Here is a 23,231-nt window from a genome sequence, read left to right on the forward strand (position 1 = left end):
TTAAAATATATTTTATTGATTTTTTACAGAGAGGAAGGGAGAGGGATAGAGAGTTAGAAACATCGATGAGAGAAATATCGATCAGCTGCCTCCTGCACACTCCCCATTGGGGATGTGCCCGCAACCAAGGTACATGCCCTTGACCGGGATTGAACCTGGGACCCTTGAGTCCGCAGGCCGATGCTCTATCCACTGAGCCAAACCGGTTAGGGCCATCATTCTTTTTTTCTCCACTGTTTCTTGCTCTCATCCTCAGTAACTCCAGCACCTTTGGATACTTTGATCTTATAGTTCCTCAGCATGAGACCATTGACTTTCCTTTGTATTTTCAAACCGGCTACACATCAGAGTCACTACAACTTGGACCTTACCTATGATACTGCTTCCCCTTCATGTGCTCCCCATCACTTATTTTTGCCTCCTTACTAGTCACTTTTTTCACTACGTCACACCCACAGAGTCAGCATTTTGCCTTCCTTAGGTTCTCTGGTTCTTGACCTTTCCCATTTCATTGAGTCTTATCACTACCTTCAAGACTATCATTGATGCTGCCCTTGCTAGACCTCTATGACCAGCCACTTTGGTACTATCCTCATGGCTTTCTTCATTTGTTTTGATTTATACTAAGCAAGCACTTATGTTATTTTGAGTCATACTCATCAACTGTTTTCTTGGCTTCTGCTTCCAGGTCACAGCATATAGCTAGAAAAAAAGCACAGAAGCTAGCAGGTCCAGTATAATATAACCTAATGTTAACTTCTGCCAAGATCACAGTTTCACTCCAATTCTTCTTTCTTGGTTTGCTTACAGTCTACCATGGCCATTTCCCCAACCTTTTCTGGCTCTCTGTAACCTTCCCATTTATTTATTTATTTAAAAATTTTAAATAATTTTTTTTATTGATTTCAGAGAGAAAGGGAGAGGGAGAGAGAGAGAAACATCAATGATGACAGAGAATCATTGATCGCTGCCTCCTGCATGCCCCCCACTGGGGATCAAGCCCGAAACCCAGGCATGTGCCCTTGACTAGAATCGAACCTGGACCCTTCAGTCCACAGGCCAATGCTCTATCCACTGAGTCAAACTGGTGAGGGCTGTAACCTTTCCTTTTAATTCTCCCTCTTTTGGCAGATGACCTCACTTTCTATTTCATTGAAAAATCAAGGCCTATCATTTCTGTTTCTTTCCTGTCCACAGTTTGATTTCTTGAATGTCAGTTCTATACATACTATTTCCATTTCCTCACTGCTTAAGAGTTTCCTTAACTCTTTACAGTTTTTACTTTTAGCACCAACCTCTCTCCTGAGTTGCCAATTTCCTTTTGTAATTGTTTGGTAAATAGCTTTCATTCATGGATAGATATACTGTCATACTTCAAATACAATCTGACCAAAATCAATATCAGTTTTTTTTCCTTATTTCTGTTAAAGGCACCATTGTATTAGCCAACCAAAGATCAACTTTTTTTGCATTCTCTCCCTCTTTCTCTCCTTAAAATTTTATTTTCTTCTTAAAACTTTAAATAGACTTTATTTTTTAGAATATTTTTAGATTTAGAGAAAACAGTTTTCTAAAATTTTTACTTATTGATTTCAGAGAAAGAGAAAAACATTGACTTGTTGTTCTGCTTATACATGCACTCAGTGGCTGCTCCATGCATGAGCCCTGACCAGGGATCAAACCTACAACCCTGGTGCATTGGGCCAATGCTCCAACCAACTGAGCTACCTGACCAGGGCCTAGATTTATAGAAAATTTGAGAAGATGATATAGACAATTTCTATATGTACCTTACATTCAGTTTCCCCTATTATTAACATCTTACATTAATATGGTACCATTATTGCAATTAATGAATCAATATTGATACATTATTATTAAAACCTATATATTATTCAGATTTCCTTACTTTTTACCTAATTTCTTTTTTCTGTTCCAGGATTCCATCCAGGACACCATATAACATTTAGTTCTCATGTCTCCTTAAGCTCCTATTGGCTGTAACAGTTTCTCAGACTTTCCTTGTTTTTGATGACTTTGACATTTTTAGGAGTACTGGTCAGGTATTTTGTAGGATACCCCTGTATTGCAATTTGTCTGATGTTTTTCTCATGATTAGACTGGAGTTATGTGTTTTTGGGGGGATTAACCATTGAGGTAAAGTGACATTTTCATCATATCATGTCAAGGGTAAATAGTATCACAATGATTTTTTACTGTTGATATTGACCGTGACCACCTGGCTAAGGTTGTTTGTAAGGTATCTCCACTGTAAAAGTGACTCTTTTTCCCTGTCCTTTTCATACTGTATTCATTAGAAGAAAGTCACTGTTCATACTTTTTTTTCATTTTTTAAAAAAATTTTCAATGACAGTTAACATTTAATATTATATTAGTTTCAGGTGTAGAGCATAATGGTTAGACATTTTTATTTTTATTTATTTTTATTTTTTTAAATATATTTTATTGATTTTTTACAGAGAGGAAGGGAGAGAGACAGAGAGAGTTAGAAACATCGATGAGAGAGAAACATCGATCAGCTGCTTCCTGCACATCTCCCACTGGGGATGTGCCCGCAACCCAGGTACATGCCCTTGACCGGAATCGAACCTGGGACCTTTCAGTCCGCAGGTCGACGCTCTATCCACTGAGCCAAACCGGTTTCGGCAACATTTTTATAACTTACACTGTGATCCCCCAATAATTCTTGTACCTACCTGACACCATATACAATTATTACAATTTTATTGATTATATTTCCTAAGCTGTACTTTACATCCCATGACTATTGTGTAACTGTCAATTTTTTCTTCCTAATCCCTTCACCTTTTTTACCCAGCCCCTTCAACTTCCCTCTCATTTGGCAACCATTAGTTTGTTCTTTGTATCTATGAATTTGTTTCTGTTTTGTTGTTCATTTTGTATTTTAGATTCCACATATAAGTGAAATCATGGTATTTGTCTTTGTCTGGTTTATTTCACTTAGAATAATATCCTCTTCAGTGGTCAGCAAACTGCGGCTCGGCAAACTGCGGCTCGCGAGCCACATGCGGCTCTTAGGCCCCTTGAGTGTGGCTCTTCCACAAAATACCCACTTCTGCGTATGGGCCATGAAGTTTCAATCGCACTGTACGTGGGTGCCCGCACGTGGTATTTTGTGGAAGAGCCACACTCAAGGGGCCAAAGAGCCGCATGTGGCTCGTGAGCTTCAGTTTGCCGACCATGGCTCTAGGTCCATCCATGTTGTCACAAATGGTAAAATTTCATTCTTTTTTATGGCCAAGTAATATTCCATTGTATATGTGTACCACATCTACTTTATTCATTCCTTTTTGTTTGTTTGTTTGTTTGTTTGGTTAATCCTCATCCGAGGATATTTTTTCCATTGATTTTTAGAGAGAATGGAAGGGGGGGAGAGAAAGAGAGAGAGAGATGTGAGAGAGTGAGAGAGACACATCGATTGGTTGCCTCCAACATGTGCCCCAACCACTGGGAATCGAACCTGCATCCCAGTTACCTGCCTTTGACTGGGAATTGGACCCATGACCCTTTGGTGTTTGGGCCAATGCTCTAAACACTTAGGACATTGGCCAGGGCTATCCATTCCTCTTTTGATTGGAGCATTGAATCTATGTAAGTCATTATTTCTTTTCTTTTTTTTATGTAAGTAATTATTGATAAGTATGTAGTTATTGCCATTTTATTAATTGTCTTCTGATTGTTTTTATAGTTCTTCTTTGTTCCTTTCTTATTTTCTTGCTCTCTTGTATGTTGACAACTTCTGTAGTGTTGTGTGTGGATTCCTTTCTCTTTATTTCTTGTATCTCTTGAAGATTTTTGGCTTGTGGTCACCATGTGCTTCATGTATACTACGCTATATTTATAGCGCTCTGTTTTAAGTTGGTCACTTAAGTTAGAATGTATTTCCGAAATCACTACCATTTTTATCCCCTCCATGTTTATATTTTTGTCATTATTTTTTACTTTTGTGTGTATCCCTTAATTTATTGTTGTAATTACACGTTCTTACTACTTTTACCTTTTAACCTTTGTACTAGCTTTAGTGTTAGTTGATCCACTGCTTTTATTGTTTGCCCTTGTCAGCAAGAATATGTATTTTTTCTTTACAATATTCTCTTTTCTTTTTAAAAAAATATATTTTATTGATTTCAGAGAGGAAGGGGGAGGGAGAGAGAGATAGAAACATCAATGATGAGAGAGAATCATTGATTGGCTGCCTCCTGCATGCTCCCTACTGGGGATTGAGCCCACAAACCGGGCATGTGCCCTTGACCAGAATTGAACCTTGGGCTCTTCAGTTCACAGGTTGATGCTCTATCTACTGAGCAAAACCAGGTAGGGCTCTTTTCTTTTCTTTAAATTTTTTGGGGTGACATCTATAATAATAAAAGCGTAATATACAAATGGCCAAACAGCAGAACGACCATCCAGATGACCACGTTAAGACATGCACTGGTGCCAGGCCAGCCAAGGCGGGTGCGATGCGATTGGTCAGGGGGGCCCGCCATTGCCCCATGATTGCCCCGCAGTGGGAGGCCCAGGCCACCGGCCGGTGGGGCAATCAATTGGGGGGCTCTGCGATTGCCCCACCGAGGGAGGCCCAGGCCACCCTCTACGGGGTGATCGATCGGGGGCCTCTGCGGAACTGGGGGCGTGTGGCGGCGGGCAGCTCCAGGCCAACGTGGGCGGGGCCATGAAGCCGGGCGAAGGAAGGCCTACCCTTGCATGAATTTTGTGCATTGGGCCTCTAGTTGGTTAATAAAAATTATACAGTTTTCAGGTATACAATTCTACAATACTCTTTAAAATATATATATTTTTTATTGATTCAGAGAGGAAGGGAGAGGGAGAGAGAGATAGAAACATCAATGATGAGCCCTGGCCAGTTTTGCTCAGTGGGTAGATTGTCAGCTAGGGCCAACAATACTCTTTATGATATTTTCTTATTCATGTTTTTTTTTTCTTCTCCTTTCTCCTTCCTCCTCCCTCCTCTTCCCTTTTTCTTTCTTCTTGATACTTTAATAGTTTTTGTAGTACTGGTTTGGTGATGATGAACTCTTTCAGCTTTTTCTTGTCTGGGATCAACACCTACACTTGAAAAGTGGAGAGTTATGCTCCCTTCCTTAAGGAAGGATTATTTACATACATTATTTGGAATTCTTCTGAACAGGAGATTTGTCTCTCCTCCCCCATATATTTATTCAATCATTTACTTATCATTATGGACTTCTGGTCATAATACAATATGATACAATATGTTTTATTTATTTTATTGCTCAAATGTTCCTGCTTTGAACATTGGGCGCTCTTTTAGTTGGCCTGTGTCCCTTTGGTATACCCCACCAGTGTGGGTTTTGGTTTGTTTGTTGTTCTTTTTTTAGCTCTTCCTTATTTTCTGCTTTAGGATGCTTTAAGATCATCTTGTATATTTCTACTCCAATACTAGAACCAGCCATTTCTCTAAGGAGTCCTTGTTCCTTTTATTGGGTAACGATAATATAAGAAACCAAAATCAGAGCACTAGGAATTTTTGCTGCTTTGGGGGTATTGTTTTGCATCATTTACACCACTCTTGCTCCTCATCCGTCCCCCGCACCAGCTGTCAAATTATTGATCTTCTATTCCCACTGCCTTACCCTTATCCAATTTTCTTTTCTTTTTGTGTGTTAATCCTCACCCAAGGATATTTTTCCATTGATTTTTAGAAAGAGTGGAAGGGAGGGAGAGAAACATCGATGTGAGAGAGACACATTGATTGGTTGCCTCCCACGTGAGCCCTTACCAGGACTAGGATCGAGCCTGCAACTGAGGTACGTGCCCTTGACCAGAATCAAACCCAGGACCCTTCAGTAAGCAGGCCTAAGCTCTATCACTGAGCCAGATCGGCTAGGACCTCTATCCCATTTTCAATACTTGTTAGGTATAGGCCTTGGGAATCTAAGCCTTAGTTTTCTTATCAGTAAAATAGGAATAACTCCTAAACATAGAACTAATTGAGAATTAAAATTTAAATGAAATAATGTAGCCCAGTTGGCATGGCTCAGTGGTTGACCTATAAACCAGAAGGTCACAGTTTGATTCCCAGTCAGGGCATATGCCTGGTTATGGGCTCAATCCCCAGTGTTGGGTATGTAGGAAGTAGCTGATCAATGATTCTCTTTCATCATTGATGCTTCTATCTCTCCCTCTCCCTTCCTCTCTGAAATCAATAAAAAAATATTTTTTAAAAATTAAATAATGTACATGTTTGGCACATAAAAAGTGTTCCACAAATGCTTCTGTAATTATGTGTAAGGATTATTATATGGATTAGACGGAATTATACATGCAAAGTATTAAGCATAGTACTTCGGTCATTCTAAGTACCTGATAAAATTCTAGTTTCCTTATCCTGCAAATAGTGCTATGACCTCCTAAGTAGTAATATTTTTTTTAAGTTGATTTTTAGAGAAAGAAGAGGGGAGAGGGAGAGGGAGAGGGGGAGGGGGGGAGAGAGAGAGAGAGAGAGAGAGAGAGAGAGAGAGAGAGAGAGAGAGAGATATCAGAGCACAAAATTAGGCATGTGCCCTGACTGGGAATTGAACCAGTAAACCCCACAGGTACACAGGATGATATCCAACTAACTGAGCCACCCAACTAACTGAGCCACACAAGCCAGGGAAGTCTTTTTTATTTTTTATTTTTATTTTTAATTACAGTTGACATACATTATCATATTAGTATCAAGTGTACTCCCCTGATTTAACATTATATAACTTACTCAATGATCATCTCAATAAATCTTGCATCTATCTGACACCATACAGTTATTAAAATATTGACTATATTTCCTTTGCCTATTCTGTAATAACTAATTTGTACTTCTTTTTTTTTTTAATATATTTTATTGATTTTTTACAGAGAGGAAGGGAGAGAGATAGAGAGTTAGAAACATCGATGAGAGAAACATCGATCAGCTGCCTCCTGCACATCTCCTACTGGGGATGTGCCCGCAACCCAGGTACATGCCCTTGACCGGAATCGAACCCGGGACCCTTCAGTCCGCAGGTCGACGCTCTATCCACTGAGCCAAACCGGTTTCGGCTAATTTGTACTTCTTAATCCCTTTACCTTTTTCATTCATTCTCCCAACCCACCTTCCATCTGGCAACCATCAAAATGTTCTATGTTATCTATGAGTCTGTTTCTGTTGTTTTGTTTTTTAGATTCAATTGTTTATATATAATATGTATATATATTGCCATTTTATTTTTCATATTATTTATTTAATTAATTTTCTTAAAGAAGACCCATAAACATTTCATATAATACTGGTTTGATGGTGATTAACTCCTTTAGCTTTTTCCTTGCCTAGGAAGCTCTATCTGTCTTTCGTTCCTAAAACGAAAGTAATCTTGGTTGTAGGTTCTTGCTTTTTATCACTTCGAATGTTTCTTGCCAACCCCTTTTGGCCTGCAGAGTTTCTGTTGAGAAATTAGCTGACAGTCTTATGGGAACTCTTTTGTAGGAACTAATTGTTTTTCTCTTGCTGCTTTCAAGATTCTCTTTTTGTCTTTAAACTTTTGTTATTTTTTTTTTAATCCTCATCTGATGATATTTTTCCATTGATTTTTAGAGAGTGGAAGAGAGAGGGCAAGACAGAGAGAAATATCGATGTGAGATCAACACATCGATTGGTTGCCTCCTGCATGAGCCCCGACCAGGGTGCGGGCTGGGGAGGAGCCTGCAACTGAGGTACGTGCCCTTGACTGGAATTGAACCCAGGACCCTTCAGTCCGCAGGCTGATGCTCTGTCCACTGAGCCAAACTGGCTAGGGCTCTTTAAACTTTTGCATTTTCATTATGATGTGTCTTGGTGTGGGCCTCTTTGGGTTCATCTTGTTTGGGACTCTCTGCACTTCCTGGACTTGTATGTCTATTTCCTTTACCAAGTTAGGGAAGTTTTCTGTCATTTTTTCAAATAGGTTTTCAGTTTCTTGCTCTCTCTCTTCTATTCTGGCACCCCCATGATATGTTGGTACCCGTGAAATTGTCCCAGAAGCTCTTTACATTATCCTCATTTTTTTTTTTATTCTTTCTTCTTTTTGCTGTTCTGATTGGGTGTTTTTTTGCTTCATTATATTCCAAATTGTGTATTTTCTTGGCTTCATCTACTCTACTGTTGATTTCCTGTAAGTTATCCTTCAGTTAATGTATTCTTCATTTCTGACTGGTCCTTTTTTATGCTGTTGAGGTTCTCACTAAGTTCATGGAGCATCCTTATAACCAGTGTTTTGAACTCTGAATCTGGTAGATTGTCTGTCTCCGTTTTGTTTAGTTCTTTTTCTGGAGTTTTGTGTTCTTTCATTTGGGACATGTTTCTTTGTCTCTGCATTTTGGCAGCTTCCCTGTGTTTGTTTCCATGTATTAGATAGAGCTGCTATGTCTCCCAGGCTTGGTAGAGTAGCCTAATGCAGTAGGTGTTCTGTAGGGCCCAGTGGCACAGCTTCCCTGATCACCCAAGCTGGGTACTCAAGATGTGCCTGATGTGTGGGCTGTGTACTCCCTCCTCTTATAATTGAGCCTTGATTGCTATTGGCATGTCAACGGGAGATATTTACCCTCACGATGATCAAGCTGCAAGGACTGGCTGTGACCATTGACCACCAACTTCCAATCACTATGGAGGATCAGCTTTACAGGGTCCCACCCCACAGAGCACAACTTACTTCAGCAGGGCTCTGGTGCTTGCTTGAGTGTGTTGCTTGTGGAGATGGTTGGGGGTAGTGTTTTGACGTTGTCTGAAGCTGTCCACCCAGTACTCTGGCTCTGGGGCCTCCCAGGACATGTAGACCAAGGCCAGCTACTACCTATTTTCTGCCTGGGGCCACCTGGCATGAGTACAAAGCAATCTGCAGATTGCCGCTACTTGTGCTGGGCTTAGAGGTGTTCAGGCAAGGTCAAGAACTGAGGCTGGGTGCTGCTAGTGCCAGGCCTGGGGCCACCTAACAAGAAGTACGGGGTTCACTGAGGCCAGATGCTGCTTATTTGAGAGATTTTGGGAAAAACTGAAGCATGAGCCAAGACAGGCCATTCATATGGAAAAGCTACTGGAAACAGCTTGGGTGGGCCCAAAAGTTGGGTGGGGCAGGGTCTCAAGGAATCATCAAGGTGGGACAAACTGTGAGCCAGGTTGATGGATTCTCAGATTTGACGCCCTCCTGCTGGCTCTGTGTGGGGAGGGCTCATCAAAGAAATAATGGCCTCTGCCAGCACTTCTACCTGGGAGAAAGCTGCCCCCCAGATCTTGGTCTGATGCTGCACAATTCAGTTCCTCCCCATAAGTTTCTGGTGCCTATGAAGCTGCTGTCCCAGCTCTGGAGCTCAGAGGGAGTGAGTCTGAGTTAGTATGTGCACAAGCCCTTTGAGAGGAACTGCCTGGGACTCTAGTAACCTCCATCTCCCTGAGCCTCAATCCTTGCTGGTTTTTACAGCCAGAAGTTATGGTGACTTCTGTTCCTGGCACTGGAATCCTGGTCTGGGAGGCCTGGTGTGAGGCTGGGACCCCTCACTCCACCGGGGGACCTCTGCAGCTGAGATATCCTTCCGATTATCCGTCACTGGTGGTGTGGGACTAGCCTGTTCCATGTCTCTGCCCCTTCTACCAGTATCCATGTGGCTTCTTTTTTAATTTCCTAGTTGTAGGGCTTCCATTCAGTTCTATTTCAAGCAGTTCTAAATGATGGTTGTTCTGTAGTTTAGTTGTAATTTTTATGTGGTTGTGGGAGGAGGTACTATCTTTACCTATGCCACCATCTTGACCAGAAGTCAGTAGTAGTCTTATCTCTAGTCTGCCTGTTCCAGTTACACTCCCTGAAACACTATTATCAGATTATTGCTCCTTAAGTACAAGTTAAATTATGTAATTTTTGTTCAATTTAATTCATTCACCCAGAGCCCACTATTAAATTTGTCATATATCCTTCTGATCTTTATTTTTTCTGTGCCTTTAAAAAACACTTTTGAATCAGAGGATATATACATTTTTATATCTTGCCTTTTATTTTATTTTAAATGTATTTTTTAAAATATATTTTTATTGCTTTCAGAAAGGCAGGGAGAGGGAGAGAGAGATAGAAACATCAATGATGAGAGAGAATCATTGATTGGCTGCCTCCTGCACACCCACACTGGGGATCCAGCCCGCAACCCGGGCATGTGCCCTGACTGGGAATCGAACCGTGACCTCCTGGGTCATAGGTTGATGCTCAACCACTGAGCCACACTGGCTGGGCTATATCTTGCCTTTTTATTTAACATTATGACAAAAATATTTTTCTTAATATTAGAAACTTTGTAAACATCTTTTTTTTTAAATATATTTTATTGATTTTTTACAGAGAGGAAAGGAGAGGGATAGAGAGTTAGAAACATCGATGAGAGAGAAACACCAACCAGCTGCCTCCTGCACACCCCCGCACCGGGGATGTGCCCGCAACCAAGGCACATGCCCCCGACCGGAATCGAACCCGGGATCCCTGAGTTCACAGGCCGACGCTCTATCCACCGAGCCAAACCAGTCAGGGCTTTTGTAAACATCTTTTATAGTACTGGCAGAATGTTTTATTGTTTGGAAACATACCCTTTTTTATCTTTCTTTTGTTATTGGACTTTTAAATTGTTTCCAGAATTATTATTATTTATTTTTTTTGGTCTTGTTTGCAGTATCATACATGATCATCAAACTGCTGCTAGAATGTTCACACCTGTTGCTGCAAATTCAAGACCCAAGAAAAACTTCTCCTGGGAATTTACTTTAGGTCAGGGTAGGGCTGCTTGGTTCGAGGCTGCACTCACAACTGGGCAGGTTCAACAACACAGGAAGCTTTCCCCGGACCATTCAGAATTTTAATTATAAGAACTCTGTGAATATTTTTGTGCATAAAATTTTGCCTGCATTTAGGGTTATTTTCTTAGGATAGATTTCCCAGAAATAGAATTATTGGGTTGGAGGGTATAAGCATTTATTTATTGTCTATTAATTATAAAATTAATTCTTATTGATTATAGCAAACTTGGAAAATATTTTGAAAGGTTGTATAAAATATGCCACTCACATGTTTGGTAATTTCAGAATCCAGAAATGACTACAGTTACGTTTTATTTTAGTTTTTCTTTCTATGCACACATATAGCTTACCTGTATTTAACGTAACTGGGATCATAGCAAATGGCTGTATTTCCCAAAATATGATCCTCAGAACACTTACTAGTCCTGTGAAATGTGCTACAAAATAAATAACTGAAATAATAAGATTCCTGGGTCAAATACATTTAGGAAACACTGTAGATCATATTCCCATCTTGGGTATTCACATAAATAAGAACATATTAACTCAGGCACCTTGCTCTCTCTCCCCCTCCCTCCCACTCTCCCTCTCCTGCTCCCTCTCTCTCTCTCACTAAAGCCTGAGGGCACCTTTCCCCCTCTTCTTCTCCCAGGGGAGTTTTCTTTGCCTTTCTTTCTCCTAAGCTCCAAAGGGGCCCTTCTGTAACTTATTTGCCTCTGTAACTTATTTCTCACCTCTTCCACAGCTCATTTTATCTACCCCTTTGACTTTCTAAATAATCTTTTGCTTGTATTTGGGCGGGGGAGGGGAGGGAGAACATTAACTCACTTATGTCTTGCTGATAAAAAACAAGTATTTTTTCTATGTTTAACCCAGAATTCCCCAAACTTGTTTAACAATTTTTTTTAGGTAACCCTTGTTAATGTCTTATGGAAGTAGTGTTTTATATAACAAAAGTTTTGGGAAATGCTGAAAAAATGGTAGGATTATCTTATATTCTCTTGCTATGTTAGCCAAATTGCTTTTTAATGGGTTTTTATCACTGATGATATATGAATATGCTGGTTTCACCACTTCTTTGACTGCATTTGTATTCTCATCTTTAAAAATCCTACTTCTTTGTAGTACTTTGAAACCCACAGCCTAGGTTTGAATTTTGAGTTCGTAACTTTGAGCAAGTTATTAAATTATCATAATCTGTGAAACTGGAATAATCATTCATAAAGTCGTGAAAATGAAATAATGCATACGAGTACTGTCCTTGGCATGAAGCAAGCACTCAATAAAGGTTGGTTGACTATAAAACTACCCTTTATTGAGTTTATTTAGAATTGACTATAAAATTTCCATATGGATCATTCACTCTTACACTCACTACTATGAGCACAAACCAGTTTTCAATATAGTACCATCACATACTGCATTTCTGCCTATACCCTCCAACGAACTGGGCTATCTAGTATAAGACAGATGCAATAGTAGTGTGCAGATGTGTAAACTTTGGCATCAGAACTGAGTTCAGATTGCAGGTACCCACTGCCTTTGTGATCTTGGACATATCATTTAACCTCTTGACAACTTTGTTTCCTCTGCTGTAGAGGGTAATACCTGCCCATTGTCTAGATTTAATAAGGTAATGTAGATGAAGTTCTTGTAGCTACTTATCCTATACTAGTGGCCCAGTGCACGAAATTTGTGCACAGGCGTGGGGGGTTCCCTCAGCTCAGCCTGCACCCTCTCCAACTGGGGACCTCTTGAGGAATGTCTGACTAGCAGTTGGACATCCCTCTCGCAATCTGGGACCGCTGGCTCCTAACCGTTCACCTGCCTGCCTGCCTGATCGCCCTTAACCCCTCTGCTTGCCTGCCTGATTGCCCCTAACCTCTCTGCCTGCCTCCCTGATCGCCCCTAACTGCCTCTGCCTGCCTACCTGATCACCCCTAACTGCCCTTCCCTGCCGGCACTTCACTCAGATTTGGTTCTGATTGGTCGGTTCCTATGCCAGTCAGTGTCTCCGGGCCTATTATCAGGCCTGATCAGAGAGGTGGGGCTGATCAGCAGCCCCAGCGGATGCCCGAGAGAGAGGCATGGCTGTTGGCCAGGCCTGGAGAGAAAGAGAGGCAAGTGCTGATCAACAGCTGCCACGGAGGCTACAGATCAGACCCTGCTTCTCTCTCCAGGCCTCTCTTAGGGCCTGGTCTTGGCCCTGGTCCCCACCTGCCGCGGCCGCCAAGGCCAGGGGCCTCTGCAGTCAGTGCTGGGTCGGGGTGCCTGCAATGGTGGCAGGCAGTGCGGGGTCACCACAGCAACCCAGCACTGACTTCCAGTCGGTCGAGCCTTTGGTCGTTTTGGATGTTATGGACCTTGGGTTTTTCTATATTATGGTAATAAAAGTGTAATATGCTAAGTGTTCAACTGATAGGTCGACTACTCGACCAGCCGCTATGACGTGCACTGACTACCAGGGGGCAGACACTCCGACCAGTAGGTTAGCTTGCTGCTGGGGTCCGGCTGATCGGGACTGGGTGAGAGGGCCAGACACGCACTGGAGCTCTCCTGCGGTTCCTTCCCAGCCAACAGGCCAACCTCCTGCAGTCCCTCCCCGGCCCCCCGGGGGTCCAGGCCAAGGGACCCCACCCATGCACGAATTCGTGCACCAGGTCTCTAGTTAATTTATAAATGTTCTTTCCTAATTCTTCTTAACATACTGTGAGTTTTCCATTGCTATGATTTTGCTTGTTGTAATTTCTCTTAGAATGCCCTTTCCCTTTTCTCTGCCAGCAGAAATAATGAGCCACTGATTTGACTCTAGTCTTTAGGGTCAAGGTTGTCATGATTTAGCCCTGGCCATGTAGCTCAGTTGGTTAAAGCATGTCCCCTTATGCCAAGGTTGTGGGTTCCATTTCCAGTCAGGGCATATATAAGAATCAACCAGTGGCCCTGACCGGTTTAGGTCAGTGGATAGAGCATTGGCCCGTGGACTGAAGGGTCCCAGGTTCGATTCCAGTCAAGGGCACCAAGAAATAAAAAGAAAGAAAAAAAAATCAACCAGTGAATGCATCAATAAGTGGAACAACAAATTGATTTCTCTTTTTTTCTCTCGTTCTCCCTTCTCTCTCTAAAATCAATTGTAAAAATTTTTTCATGATTTTGTGTCACCTTCCACCATGAAACAGGGTGTAATAATTTATTCTCTTGAAATCTCTTACCAGTCTGTATCAGTGTCTCTTAGGATACTTAAGACATTTATATTTTTGTCTTATTATTTGTTTGCCTAACTTACCCACCCTCCTTACTTAGACTATAAATTTCGTGAAAGTGGGACCGTTTTACTTAATCCCTGTAGCACTTTGTATAGTGCTTTTCTCCTAGGAGGCTTTTAGTAATTTACTAGAGGCCCGATGCACGAAATTCATGCAAGGGTCTTGGCCCTGGTCCCCACCTGCCACGGCCGCCGAGGCCAGGGGCCTCTGCCACCTCTACCTCGGTCCCCGCCCGCTGTGGCTTTGTCTGGAAGGACGTCTGGTTTAATTAGCATATTACACTTTTATTATTATAGATTGCATTTAATTAATTTGTAGTCTGGCTTCTGACCACTCTGCTTTTCTGAGACAATATTCTTGGAATAACTAGAGATTTCTAAATTGTAAAAATCTTTTCCTAAATCTCTCTTCAGTATTTAATACTGTTAATCACCTGCCCTTACTTAAAACTCTTTTGGTCTCCATGGCATAGCACTGTCCTGGTTCTTCTTTCCTAGAATCATTTTCTCTTGTTGCTGACACCTTTTCTTCCTTGAGGAGTATGATCATGACCATTTTTCCAGGTCATTCATCCAAATTGGATCTTCGGCCCTGACTGGTTTGGCTCAGTGGATAGAGTATCGGCCTGCGGATTCAAGGGTCCCAGGTTCGGTTCCGGTCAAGGGCATGTACCTTGGTTGCGGGCACATCCCCAGTGGGGGGTGTGCAGGAGGCAGCTGTTTGATGTTTCTCTCTCATCAATGTTTCTAACTCTCCATCCGTCTCCCTTCCTCTCTGTAAAAAATCAATAAAATACATTTAAAAAAACAAAACAAAACAAAACAAAAAACAAATTGGATCTTCGTATATTTTTTCTGTTTTAGAAACCTGGGTCTTATCATTGTTGGCCCTGAGATCATCCTTAAGCTCAGATATGTGACCCAAATCTCCTCTCTTACTTGAAGCAGGTCCTAGGGATTCAGCACATCTTGAGCAGTCACTTCCACCTAACCCAGGGGTGGGCAAACTTTTTGACTCGAGGGCCACAATGGGTTCTTAAACTGGACCGGAGGGCCGAACAAAAGCATGGATGGAGTGTTTGTGTGAACTAATATAAATTCAAAGTAAACATCATTACATAAAAGGGTACGGTCTTTTTTTTTTTTAGTTTTATTCATTTCAAATGGGCCAGATCCGGCCCACAGGCCGTAGTTTGCCCACAGCTGATAACCCCTTGGAGTTCTCCCACTCCTTGCTGTGTTTTTTCTCCACTGTCTTCCTGCCATCACTGAAAAATTTGGGCCCTTTCAGTTTAAGGAAACAGTCTGAGGATTACAAAACAGCAAATGTCAGGAAATAACAAAGCTTACAAAATTGTTATAGTAGCAGTCTCTAATCTGTAATTTCTGGAAAATCCTGATAATCTGCCTTTGGTTTTTATTTCTAGGGGTAAAAACCTCTTCCTTCTTTTTGACTTTATCTTTGGATACCATTAAGAACAGAGAATGAAACCAATATAACATAAAATAAGTGCTTCTTTGTGATAATAGGCTGTTTGTATCTCTGAGGGCTTCCAGTTAAGGTGGCCATTCAGAAAGCTTCTGCCCTATCTATCTATATGTTATTGTTGACAGTATTATAGATGTCCCCTAATTTTCCCTCCCTTTTCTCCCCTCCTTCCAGCCCCTGCCACACCCCAGGCCTTCACCACACTATTGTCTGTGTTCATTGCTTATGAATATCCTATATAATAAAAGCCTAATATGCTAAGTGTCCAACCTTTCGTTCAACCGTTCGACCAGCCGCTATGACGCACACTGACCACCAGGGGGCAGACACTCCGACTGGTAGGTTAGCTTGCTGCTGGGGTCCGGCTGATTGGGACTGGGCGAGATGAGCCGGACACGCCCTGGAGCACTCCCGCGGTCCCTCCCCCGCTGGCCCGATCAGCCTTGATCGGCACTGGGCAAGATGGGCCAGACTCACCCTGAAGCCAGTCTCCCGCAGTCCCTCCCTGGCCTCTAAAATATTTCTTCTAATTAATTTCCTTTCAATGTTCAGGAATCCATCCACCGGGCCTCTAGTACGAATATAAGTTCTTTGGTTAATCTCTTTCCTGCTCCCCTCTGAGATATGCCAGTCTGTTCCATGCATCCATATCTCTGGACTGGTTTTGTCAGTTTATTATGTTCATTAGAGTCTACATGTAAGTCAGATCATCCCTATCTTTATCTTTACTAGCCTTAAGGCTTCCACTATCATCTCTGGGCACTTAAATATATGTTTCTTATTTTTCCTTTTTTCCTCAATTCCATGTAAAACACTGCCTATCTAGAATCGAATGTTATTTTCACAAGGTTTTCTTCTCCCCCAGACTTTCTATCACTGCTTTTTATTCTCCAGATTTTCCACATTCAAAAGTGATATTGTAATTAGTTTATTTGTGTTTTTATTACCTTTCTACCTCACTAGAACTCATGCTACAAGGAAGCTAGACCCTTGCCAGTTTTATTCATTGTTGTATCCCTAGGTCTTATTACAGTTAAGTGCTCAATAAACATTTAAAATCCATGTGTGAATAAATGTTATTACCATATGCCCTACCTACCCACAAGTATGTTGTGAAAAATAAGGATACATGTGAAAATCACCAGATTAATTCCACTGTATCACTGTTTCAATTATTCCCTCTCTCTAATCCAAATCTTGGCAGTCTTCAGATCCTGTTAACTTATTCTTCATGATGATTTTTTTTTTCATTTTCCTTTCAATACCCAAACAGAGCATCTAAATCAAGTCTTCTTGCATTGCGACTATAGCTTTCATTTTTTTCCTACCTTTAGTTTATGTTACATATTTTCATGTTAATCTTAAAGCATTGCTTTGAGAAGATCATCTGTACTCCCTTATTGGCCTTCAGTGTCCTCCTACAATTTGAAGCTCAAGTCCAAAGTCAAGAGGAGATTGGATACCTTTTATCTTCTGACTAAATTACCTCTAAGTCTCTTTTCCCATTACATATACTTTTTGCTCAAAATATACTGGATTCTTGCTGTTCCCTAATATGATACAGGTTTATTTATTCATTAATTTGAATTAATTACTTCTTTGGGGCAGGTACTTTGCTATAAAGATCAAAGACAAATTTCTGCTCTCAAGCAAACAATTATGTTAAAAATTAGAGCATGATAAAGGCCAAAACAGGTACTGTAGGTACACAAAGGGCTACTTCTAACCTGGCTTGGGGTAGGTACATTAGGGAAGACTACATTGAGTAGTTTATATTTGAACTTGACCTTTAAAGACCAATAGGAATTAACTAACATATGATTCAAGGAAAGTCTGTTCCAAGCCAAAGGAAGCAAAAGCATGAGAATAGAGACACCTTTGGGTGAGATTTGTGAATATTTCAGTGGCTGGAGCAGAAAGTGTGAATAATTGGGTGTTAAGAGGCTGGAAACTGGATCAAAAAGGCCTTTGTATGTGGTTCCATTTTCCATGTACATACTCTGAGGCAACAGGAATCCAGGAAGAATTTTAAGTAGGAGTGTGACTAGTCCAATTTGTTCCTTTGCTTATGTTGTCCCTTATGCCTGAAATACTTCCTTTTCTCCTTTCTTCATAGTCCCACCCCATGCTTCCACCTGTCTAAATCTTGCTCATCTTCCAAAGTAGACAACAGATGCTGTGTCCTTAAAATAACCTTAAAACTCACCTGGTCAAAAGTAATTTCACTCTCCTTTGTGTACCCACTCTCCAAGCCATTTAGGTTTGAAAACTAAAATAAGATATTTTTAAAACCCACAATATAACAACAATAATAATGGGAATTTTTATTTATTTTATTTATTATTATTTTTTTTAAAATATGTTTTTATTGATTTCAGAGAGTGAGAGGGAGATAGAAACATCAATGATGAGAGAGAATCATTGCTTGGCTGCTTCCTGCACACTCCACACTGGGGATCGAGCCCACAATCTGGGCATGTGCCCTTGACCAGAATTGAACCCGCTCTAGCCACTGAGCCAAACCAGCTAGGGCTGTTTCATCAATTTTATTTTATTTTTTAATATATTTTATTGACTTTTTACAGAGAGGAAGGGAGAGGGATAGAGAGTTAGAAACATTGATGAGAGAGAAACATCAATCAGCTGCCTCCTGCACACCTCCTACTGGGGATGTGCCGGCAACCAAGGTACATGCCCTTGACTGGAATCGAACCTGGGACCCTTCAGTCCGCAGGCCGGTCAGGGCTATTTCATCAATTTTAGAGAGAGGAAAGGAGAAAGAGACAACATCAATGTGAGAAAGAAACATTGATTGGTTGCCTCCTATACACACCCTGACTGGGAATAGAACCCGAAACTTAGATATGTACTCTGACTGGGAATTGAACCCGCAACCTTTTGGTGTACGGGACAACACTCCAACCAACTGAGCAACCTGGCCAGGGCAATAATGGGAATTTTAAAAAAGAAAAAGTATTTATAATCTAATCACCTCAACATAAATTTTCGAGTTACATACTTTTCCTAAACGTACAAATATGCCTCTTGCTAAAATAAATAAATAAACTTACAAATATGTATGATATAATTAAAATCATGGTATATATATATATATATATATATCATTATGTTTCATATCACATTACATGATTTAAATTTTTAAAAATCATTTATAAACAATTTTATTGATTTTTAGACAGAGAGAGGAAGGGAGAGGGGGAGAGAGAGAGAGAGAGAGAGAAGTATCGATGTAGAGAGAAACATCAATTGGTTACCTTCTTTACTCCCCCTATCGGGGGTTGAACCCACAACTCAGGCCTGTACCTTGACTGGGAATTGAACTGACAACCTTTTGGTGCACAAGAAGATGCCCAACCAACTGAGCTACACTGGCCAGGGCTTAATCATTTTTTAAAAAAATATATTTTTATTGATTTCAGAAAGGAAGGGAGAGGAAGAGAGAGATAGAAACATCAATGATGAGAGGGAATCATTGATTGGCTGCCTCCTGTAGGTTGGACCAAGCCCACAACCCAGGCATGTGCCCTTCGGTCCGCAGGCTGACGCTCTATCCACGGAGCCAAACCGGCTAGGGCAGGGCTTAATCATTTTTAATGGGTGTATTATAAATCATTCCTGTATAACTGGATGTGAAGTTTGTTTTAATTTTTAGCTATTTATAGGTAATACCATTTGTATATGATTTATTTTTTCCTGTTAGAACTATTTTCTTATGCTAAATTATCAAGATTAGGATAACTAGCCGAAACCGGTTTGGCTCAGTGGATAGAGCGTCGGCCTGCGGATTGAAAGGTCCCAGGTTCGATTCCGGTCAAGGGCATGTACCTGGGTTGCGGGCACATCCCCAGTTGGAGATGTGCAGGAGGCAGCTGATCGATGTTTCTCTCCCATCGATGTTTCTGACTATCTCTCTCCCTTCCTCTCTGTAAAAAATCAATAAAATATATTTAAAAAAAAAAAAAAGATTAGGATAACTAAAACAAACTGTTTTGCATTATCTTTGACTTTAACCCCTAGCCCATACCCTTGCCCCAATCAGTGAATTACCAAGTGTTGATTCTTTGATAATGTACCTGACATCAGTCTCTTCCTTTCCATTCTCACAGGTTCAGCCAATTCTGTCCCTATGCCAGGATTATTGCGATCTTTTTTTTTTTTTCCTAGCTGATTTCCCCAGTCTCCAATGTTTCCCTTTCCAATTCTTCTCATCATGCCAGATTAATTGTCCTAAAGCACTGCTTTGGGTAAAAGATTCATTTGTTTGACAAATCCTTATTGAATGCATGCCATGCAGCAGACATTACATCCCTTAACTGGCATTTCTAGGTATGAACATCCTCCCCTCATTTACTTTTGCACCAGCCCTCTGATCCAGCCGGACTGGTCTAGTCACCATCTCCTGAACATTCCATCTACATTACCATGACTGAAATTTTGTTTTAGAATGAGCTTCTGTTTAGAATTCATTCTGCTTCCCTTTTCTCAGTTTTTGATTATTTCTTCAAAGCCCCACTCAAGTTTCAGCCCTCCCTCCCTGAAGCCTCTCAGTTTTTACTCTTGTGTCTTGTCTCTGCACTTGATCTTAGCCAAAAGGCCAAGAAGCAATTTTTCTCTTGTCTCTAAACTGTCACAGCTAAGCAAACAATATCTTCATTCTCTTTTATTCGCAAGATAAAGCTCTGAGTTCCTTGACCTTGTTTTTAAGGCTTTCTAAGATCTGGCCCTATTTTTTTTTTAATTAAATTGATTTCAGAGAGAGGAAAGGAGAGGGAGAGGGAGAAACATCAATGATGAGAGAGAATCAATCATTGGTTGGCTGCCTCTTGCACGCCCCCTATTGGGGAGATCTAGCCCCATTTTTTATTTCCAACCTGGCTTCCTATTATTCCCTAAAACGAATGGTCTGATTCCTCTGGACTCCTCTACTTTCTGTTCCTTAAATACTCCATGCCGCCCTGGCTGGGTTGCTCCATTGGGTAGAGCATCATCCTGATAAATCAAAGTTGCTGGTTCAATGCCTGGTCAGGGCACATACAAAAATGGGTGGAGCAATAGGTTGATGTTTCTCTCCCTTCCTCTCTCTCTAAAATCAATAAATAAAAAAATTAAAAAATATTCCATGCCCATTCCCGCCTCCTTGCCTTTCTTTGCTCATGTTTGTTCTTTCTCCCATCCCTTTTAGCTGTCAAATCTTACTGATTTTCTTTTTGTTTTATAAATATATATTTAAAAAATATAGAGAAACATCAATAATCAGAGATAATCATTGATTGGTTGTCTTCTGTATGCACCACATGGGACAGAGCCCACAACCCAGGCATGTGCCCTAACCAGTAATCAAACCTTGACCTCCTAGTTCATAGGTCGATACTTAACCACTGAACCACACTGGCTGAGTACAGATTTTCTTTTTTCTTTTTTAAAATATATATTTTATTGATTTTTTACAGAGAGGAAGGGAGAGGGATAGAGAGTTAGAAACATCGATGAGAGAGAAACATCTATCAGCTGCTTCCTGCACACCCCCTACCAGGTATGTGCCCTTGACCGGAATTGAACCTGGGACCCTTGAGTCTGCAGGCCGACACTCTATCCACTGAGCCAAACCGGTTAGGGCCATATTTGCTTTTTGAACAAAAAAACAACAACAACTCCTGTTACAATGTATAATCCATGTGGGAGGCCCATATACTTAAAAATGAGTAATACAAGATATATACTAGTAGTATAGGTAGGCAAAAGTAAGTTTACAATTTGTATGAAAAAAAGACATGCAGGTTATGATTATTACAATAGCTTTATTAACTTGTGTTCTGAGTACTCACCACTGTAAACCTACTTTTGTCAAACCCTGCATATATCTATATATATATCTATATCTATATCTATCTATCTATCTATTCACATATATATGTATGTATATATAGATATATCATTTTTTGTTAATGGTTTCTACCACCTATTCCTCTTAAGGTAACTCAAATGTCCAGGACACTTGGAGGTTCCCTAAGACCTTTATAGGAAATCTACAACCATGACTATTTTCAGAATATATAAGATGTTATTTGCCTGTTTGCTAGATTGACATTTTCACTGATAAGCAAAAGCAGAGGTGGGTAAAACTGCTGGCCCCATAGCACTAATTAAGGTAGTGGCACCAACTATACTCATCATTGTATTTTTCACTGCCACATGCTTGCAGTAAATAATGCCAGTTTTTCACTTAATATTCTTTATTATTAATTTGATTAAACCCTGGCCCTTGAAATAAACATTTTTGTTTATTACTTTTCCTGGTTTTATTGAGATATAATTGACATATAACATGTAAGTTTAAGGTATATATTGTGAAATGTGTACCACAATAAGGTTAGTTAACACATCCTTCATCTCACAGAGTTACCATTTTGTTGTTACGATGAGAACATTAAAGCGCTACTCTGATAGCAAATTGCAAATATACACTTCAATATTGGTAACTATAGTCACCATGCTATACCTTAGATCCCTGGAACTTAACGCATCTTATAACTGAAAGTTATACATCTTTTAAATGTTCTCTCTGGACTAAATGGGAAGTAAACGTGAAACATTTTGCTGCACACTGTAGACGGTGTCTCAAGGAAAAGTACTGGCGCAGCTGTACCAATTACAAGCTAAATAAGCTTCCTTCTCATAGAACACATTTTTACTTGAAAAAACCACTGACAAACTGGTAATTCAGACCTGGATATCTGATAGGCACTTTGCTGAAAATGAAGGAAGTGAGCCTGTCATTTTAAGGAAAACAACTGACAGTGTTTGTTGCAGTGATAAGATTCAAGGCTTCAAGTGAACATTAGAATTTTGGAAAACTTGTATCTGCCACTGAGAGCTTGAAAGCTTTCCAATAAAACTTTCTGATGATATTAACAAATATTGTATGGTTAAATGCATAATATTACAAAATACAAGTGCGAGGGGGAATCATGAAATAAAAAAATGTTTGAGGATCACTACCCATTTTTCTGCAACTTACTCTTTTACTTAGTATATTTTGAACACCAGTCAAGGTCAGTGCATTTATATCTAAAATTCTTTTCCAGCCCTAACCGGTTTGGCTCAGTGGATAGAGCGTCGGCCTGCGGACTCAAGGGTCCCAAGTGCGATTCCGGTCGGGGGCATGTGCCTTGGTTGCGGGCACATCCCCAGTGGGGGGTGTGCAGGAGGCAGCTGATCGATGTTTCTCTCTCATCAATGTTTCTAACTCTCTATCCCTCTCCCTTCTTCTCTGTAAAAAATCAATAAAATATATTAAAAAAGAAAGATTAAAAAAAAATAAAATAAAATAAAATTCTTTTCCAGTCCTGGCCGGTGAGGCTTGGTTGGAGTGTTGTCCCTTACACCGAAAGGTCATGGGTTCAATTCCCAGTCAGGGCACATACCCAAGTTGCGGGTTTGATCCCTTCAACCAAGCTATGTTTTTCTCTCTCCCTCTCCTTTCCCCTCTCTCTAAAATCAATAAAAACATATCCACCTGTGAGGATTAAGAAAAAACCCCAGCCCTAGCCCGTTTGGCTCAGTGAATTGAGCGTCAGCCTGCAAACTGAAAGGTCCCAGGTTCGATTTCG

General features: G+C 40.6%; 1 protein-coding gene and 1 non-coding gene across 11 annotated transcripts in view; one reads left to right on the forward strand and one right to left on the reverse strand.

Annotated features, from left to right (window-relative positions):
* The window catches only part of PYM1 (PYM homolog 1, exon junction complex associated factor), a 30,717-nt gene that overhangs the window by 5,030 nt on the left and 2,456 nt on the right, over positions 1-23,231 (forward strand). The window contains exon 1 of one of the 10 annotated variants that reach the window (XM_023757997.1): positions 3,502-3,633. The exons of 4 other annotated variants lie outside the window; for them this stretch is intronic. In XM_023757997.1, the coding sequence (XP_023613765.1) occupies positions 3,543-3,633 (91 nt within the window). In that variant the 5' untranslated portion in view covers positions 3,502-3,542. Of the gene's footprint in view, positions 1-3,501; positions 3,634-10,648; positions 10,821-11,874; positions 12,138-15,800; positions 15,939-21,138; positions 21,155-23,231 lie in introns of those variants that run through there. 5 more of the 10 variants (XM_023758000.1, XM_023757996.1, XM_014459982.2 and 2 more) reach the window with 5 other exon arrangements.
* LOC111827024 lies at positions 10,714-10,900 on the reverse strand. The gene has a single exon (XR_002830485.1).

This window comes from Myotis lucifugus, unplaced genomic scaffold (genome assembly GCF_000147115.1).
Source record: "Myotis lucifugus unplaced genomic scaffold, Myoluc2.0 scaffold_119, whole genome shotgun sequence".
Lineage (NCBI taxonomy): Eukaryota > Metazoa > Chordata > Mammalia > Chiroptera > Vespertilionidae > Myotis > Myotis lucifugus.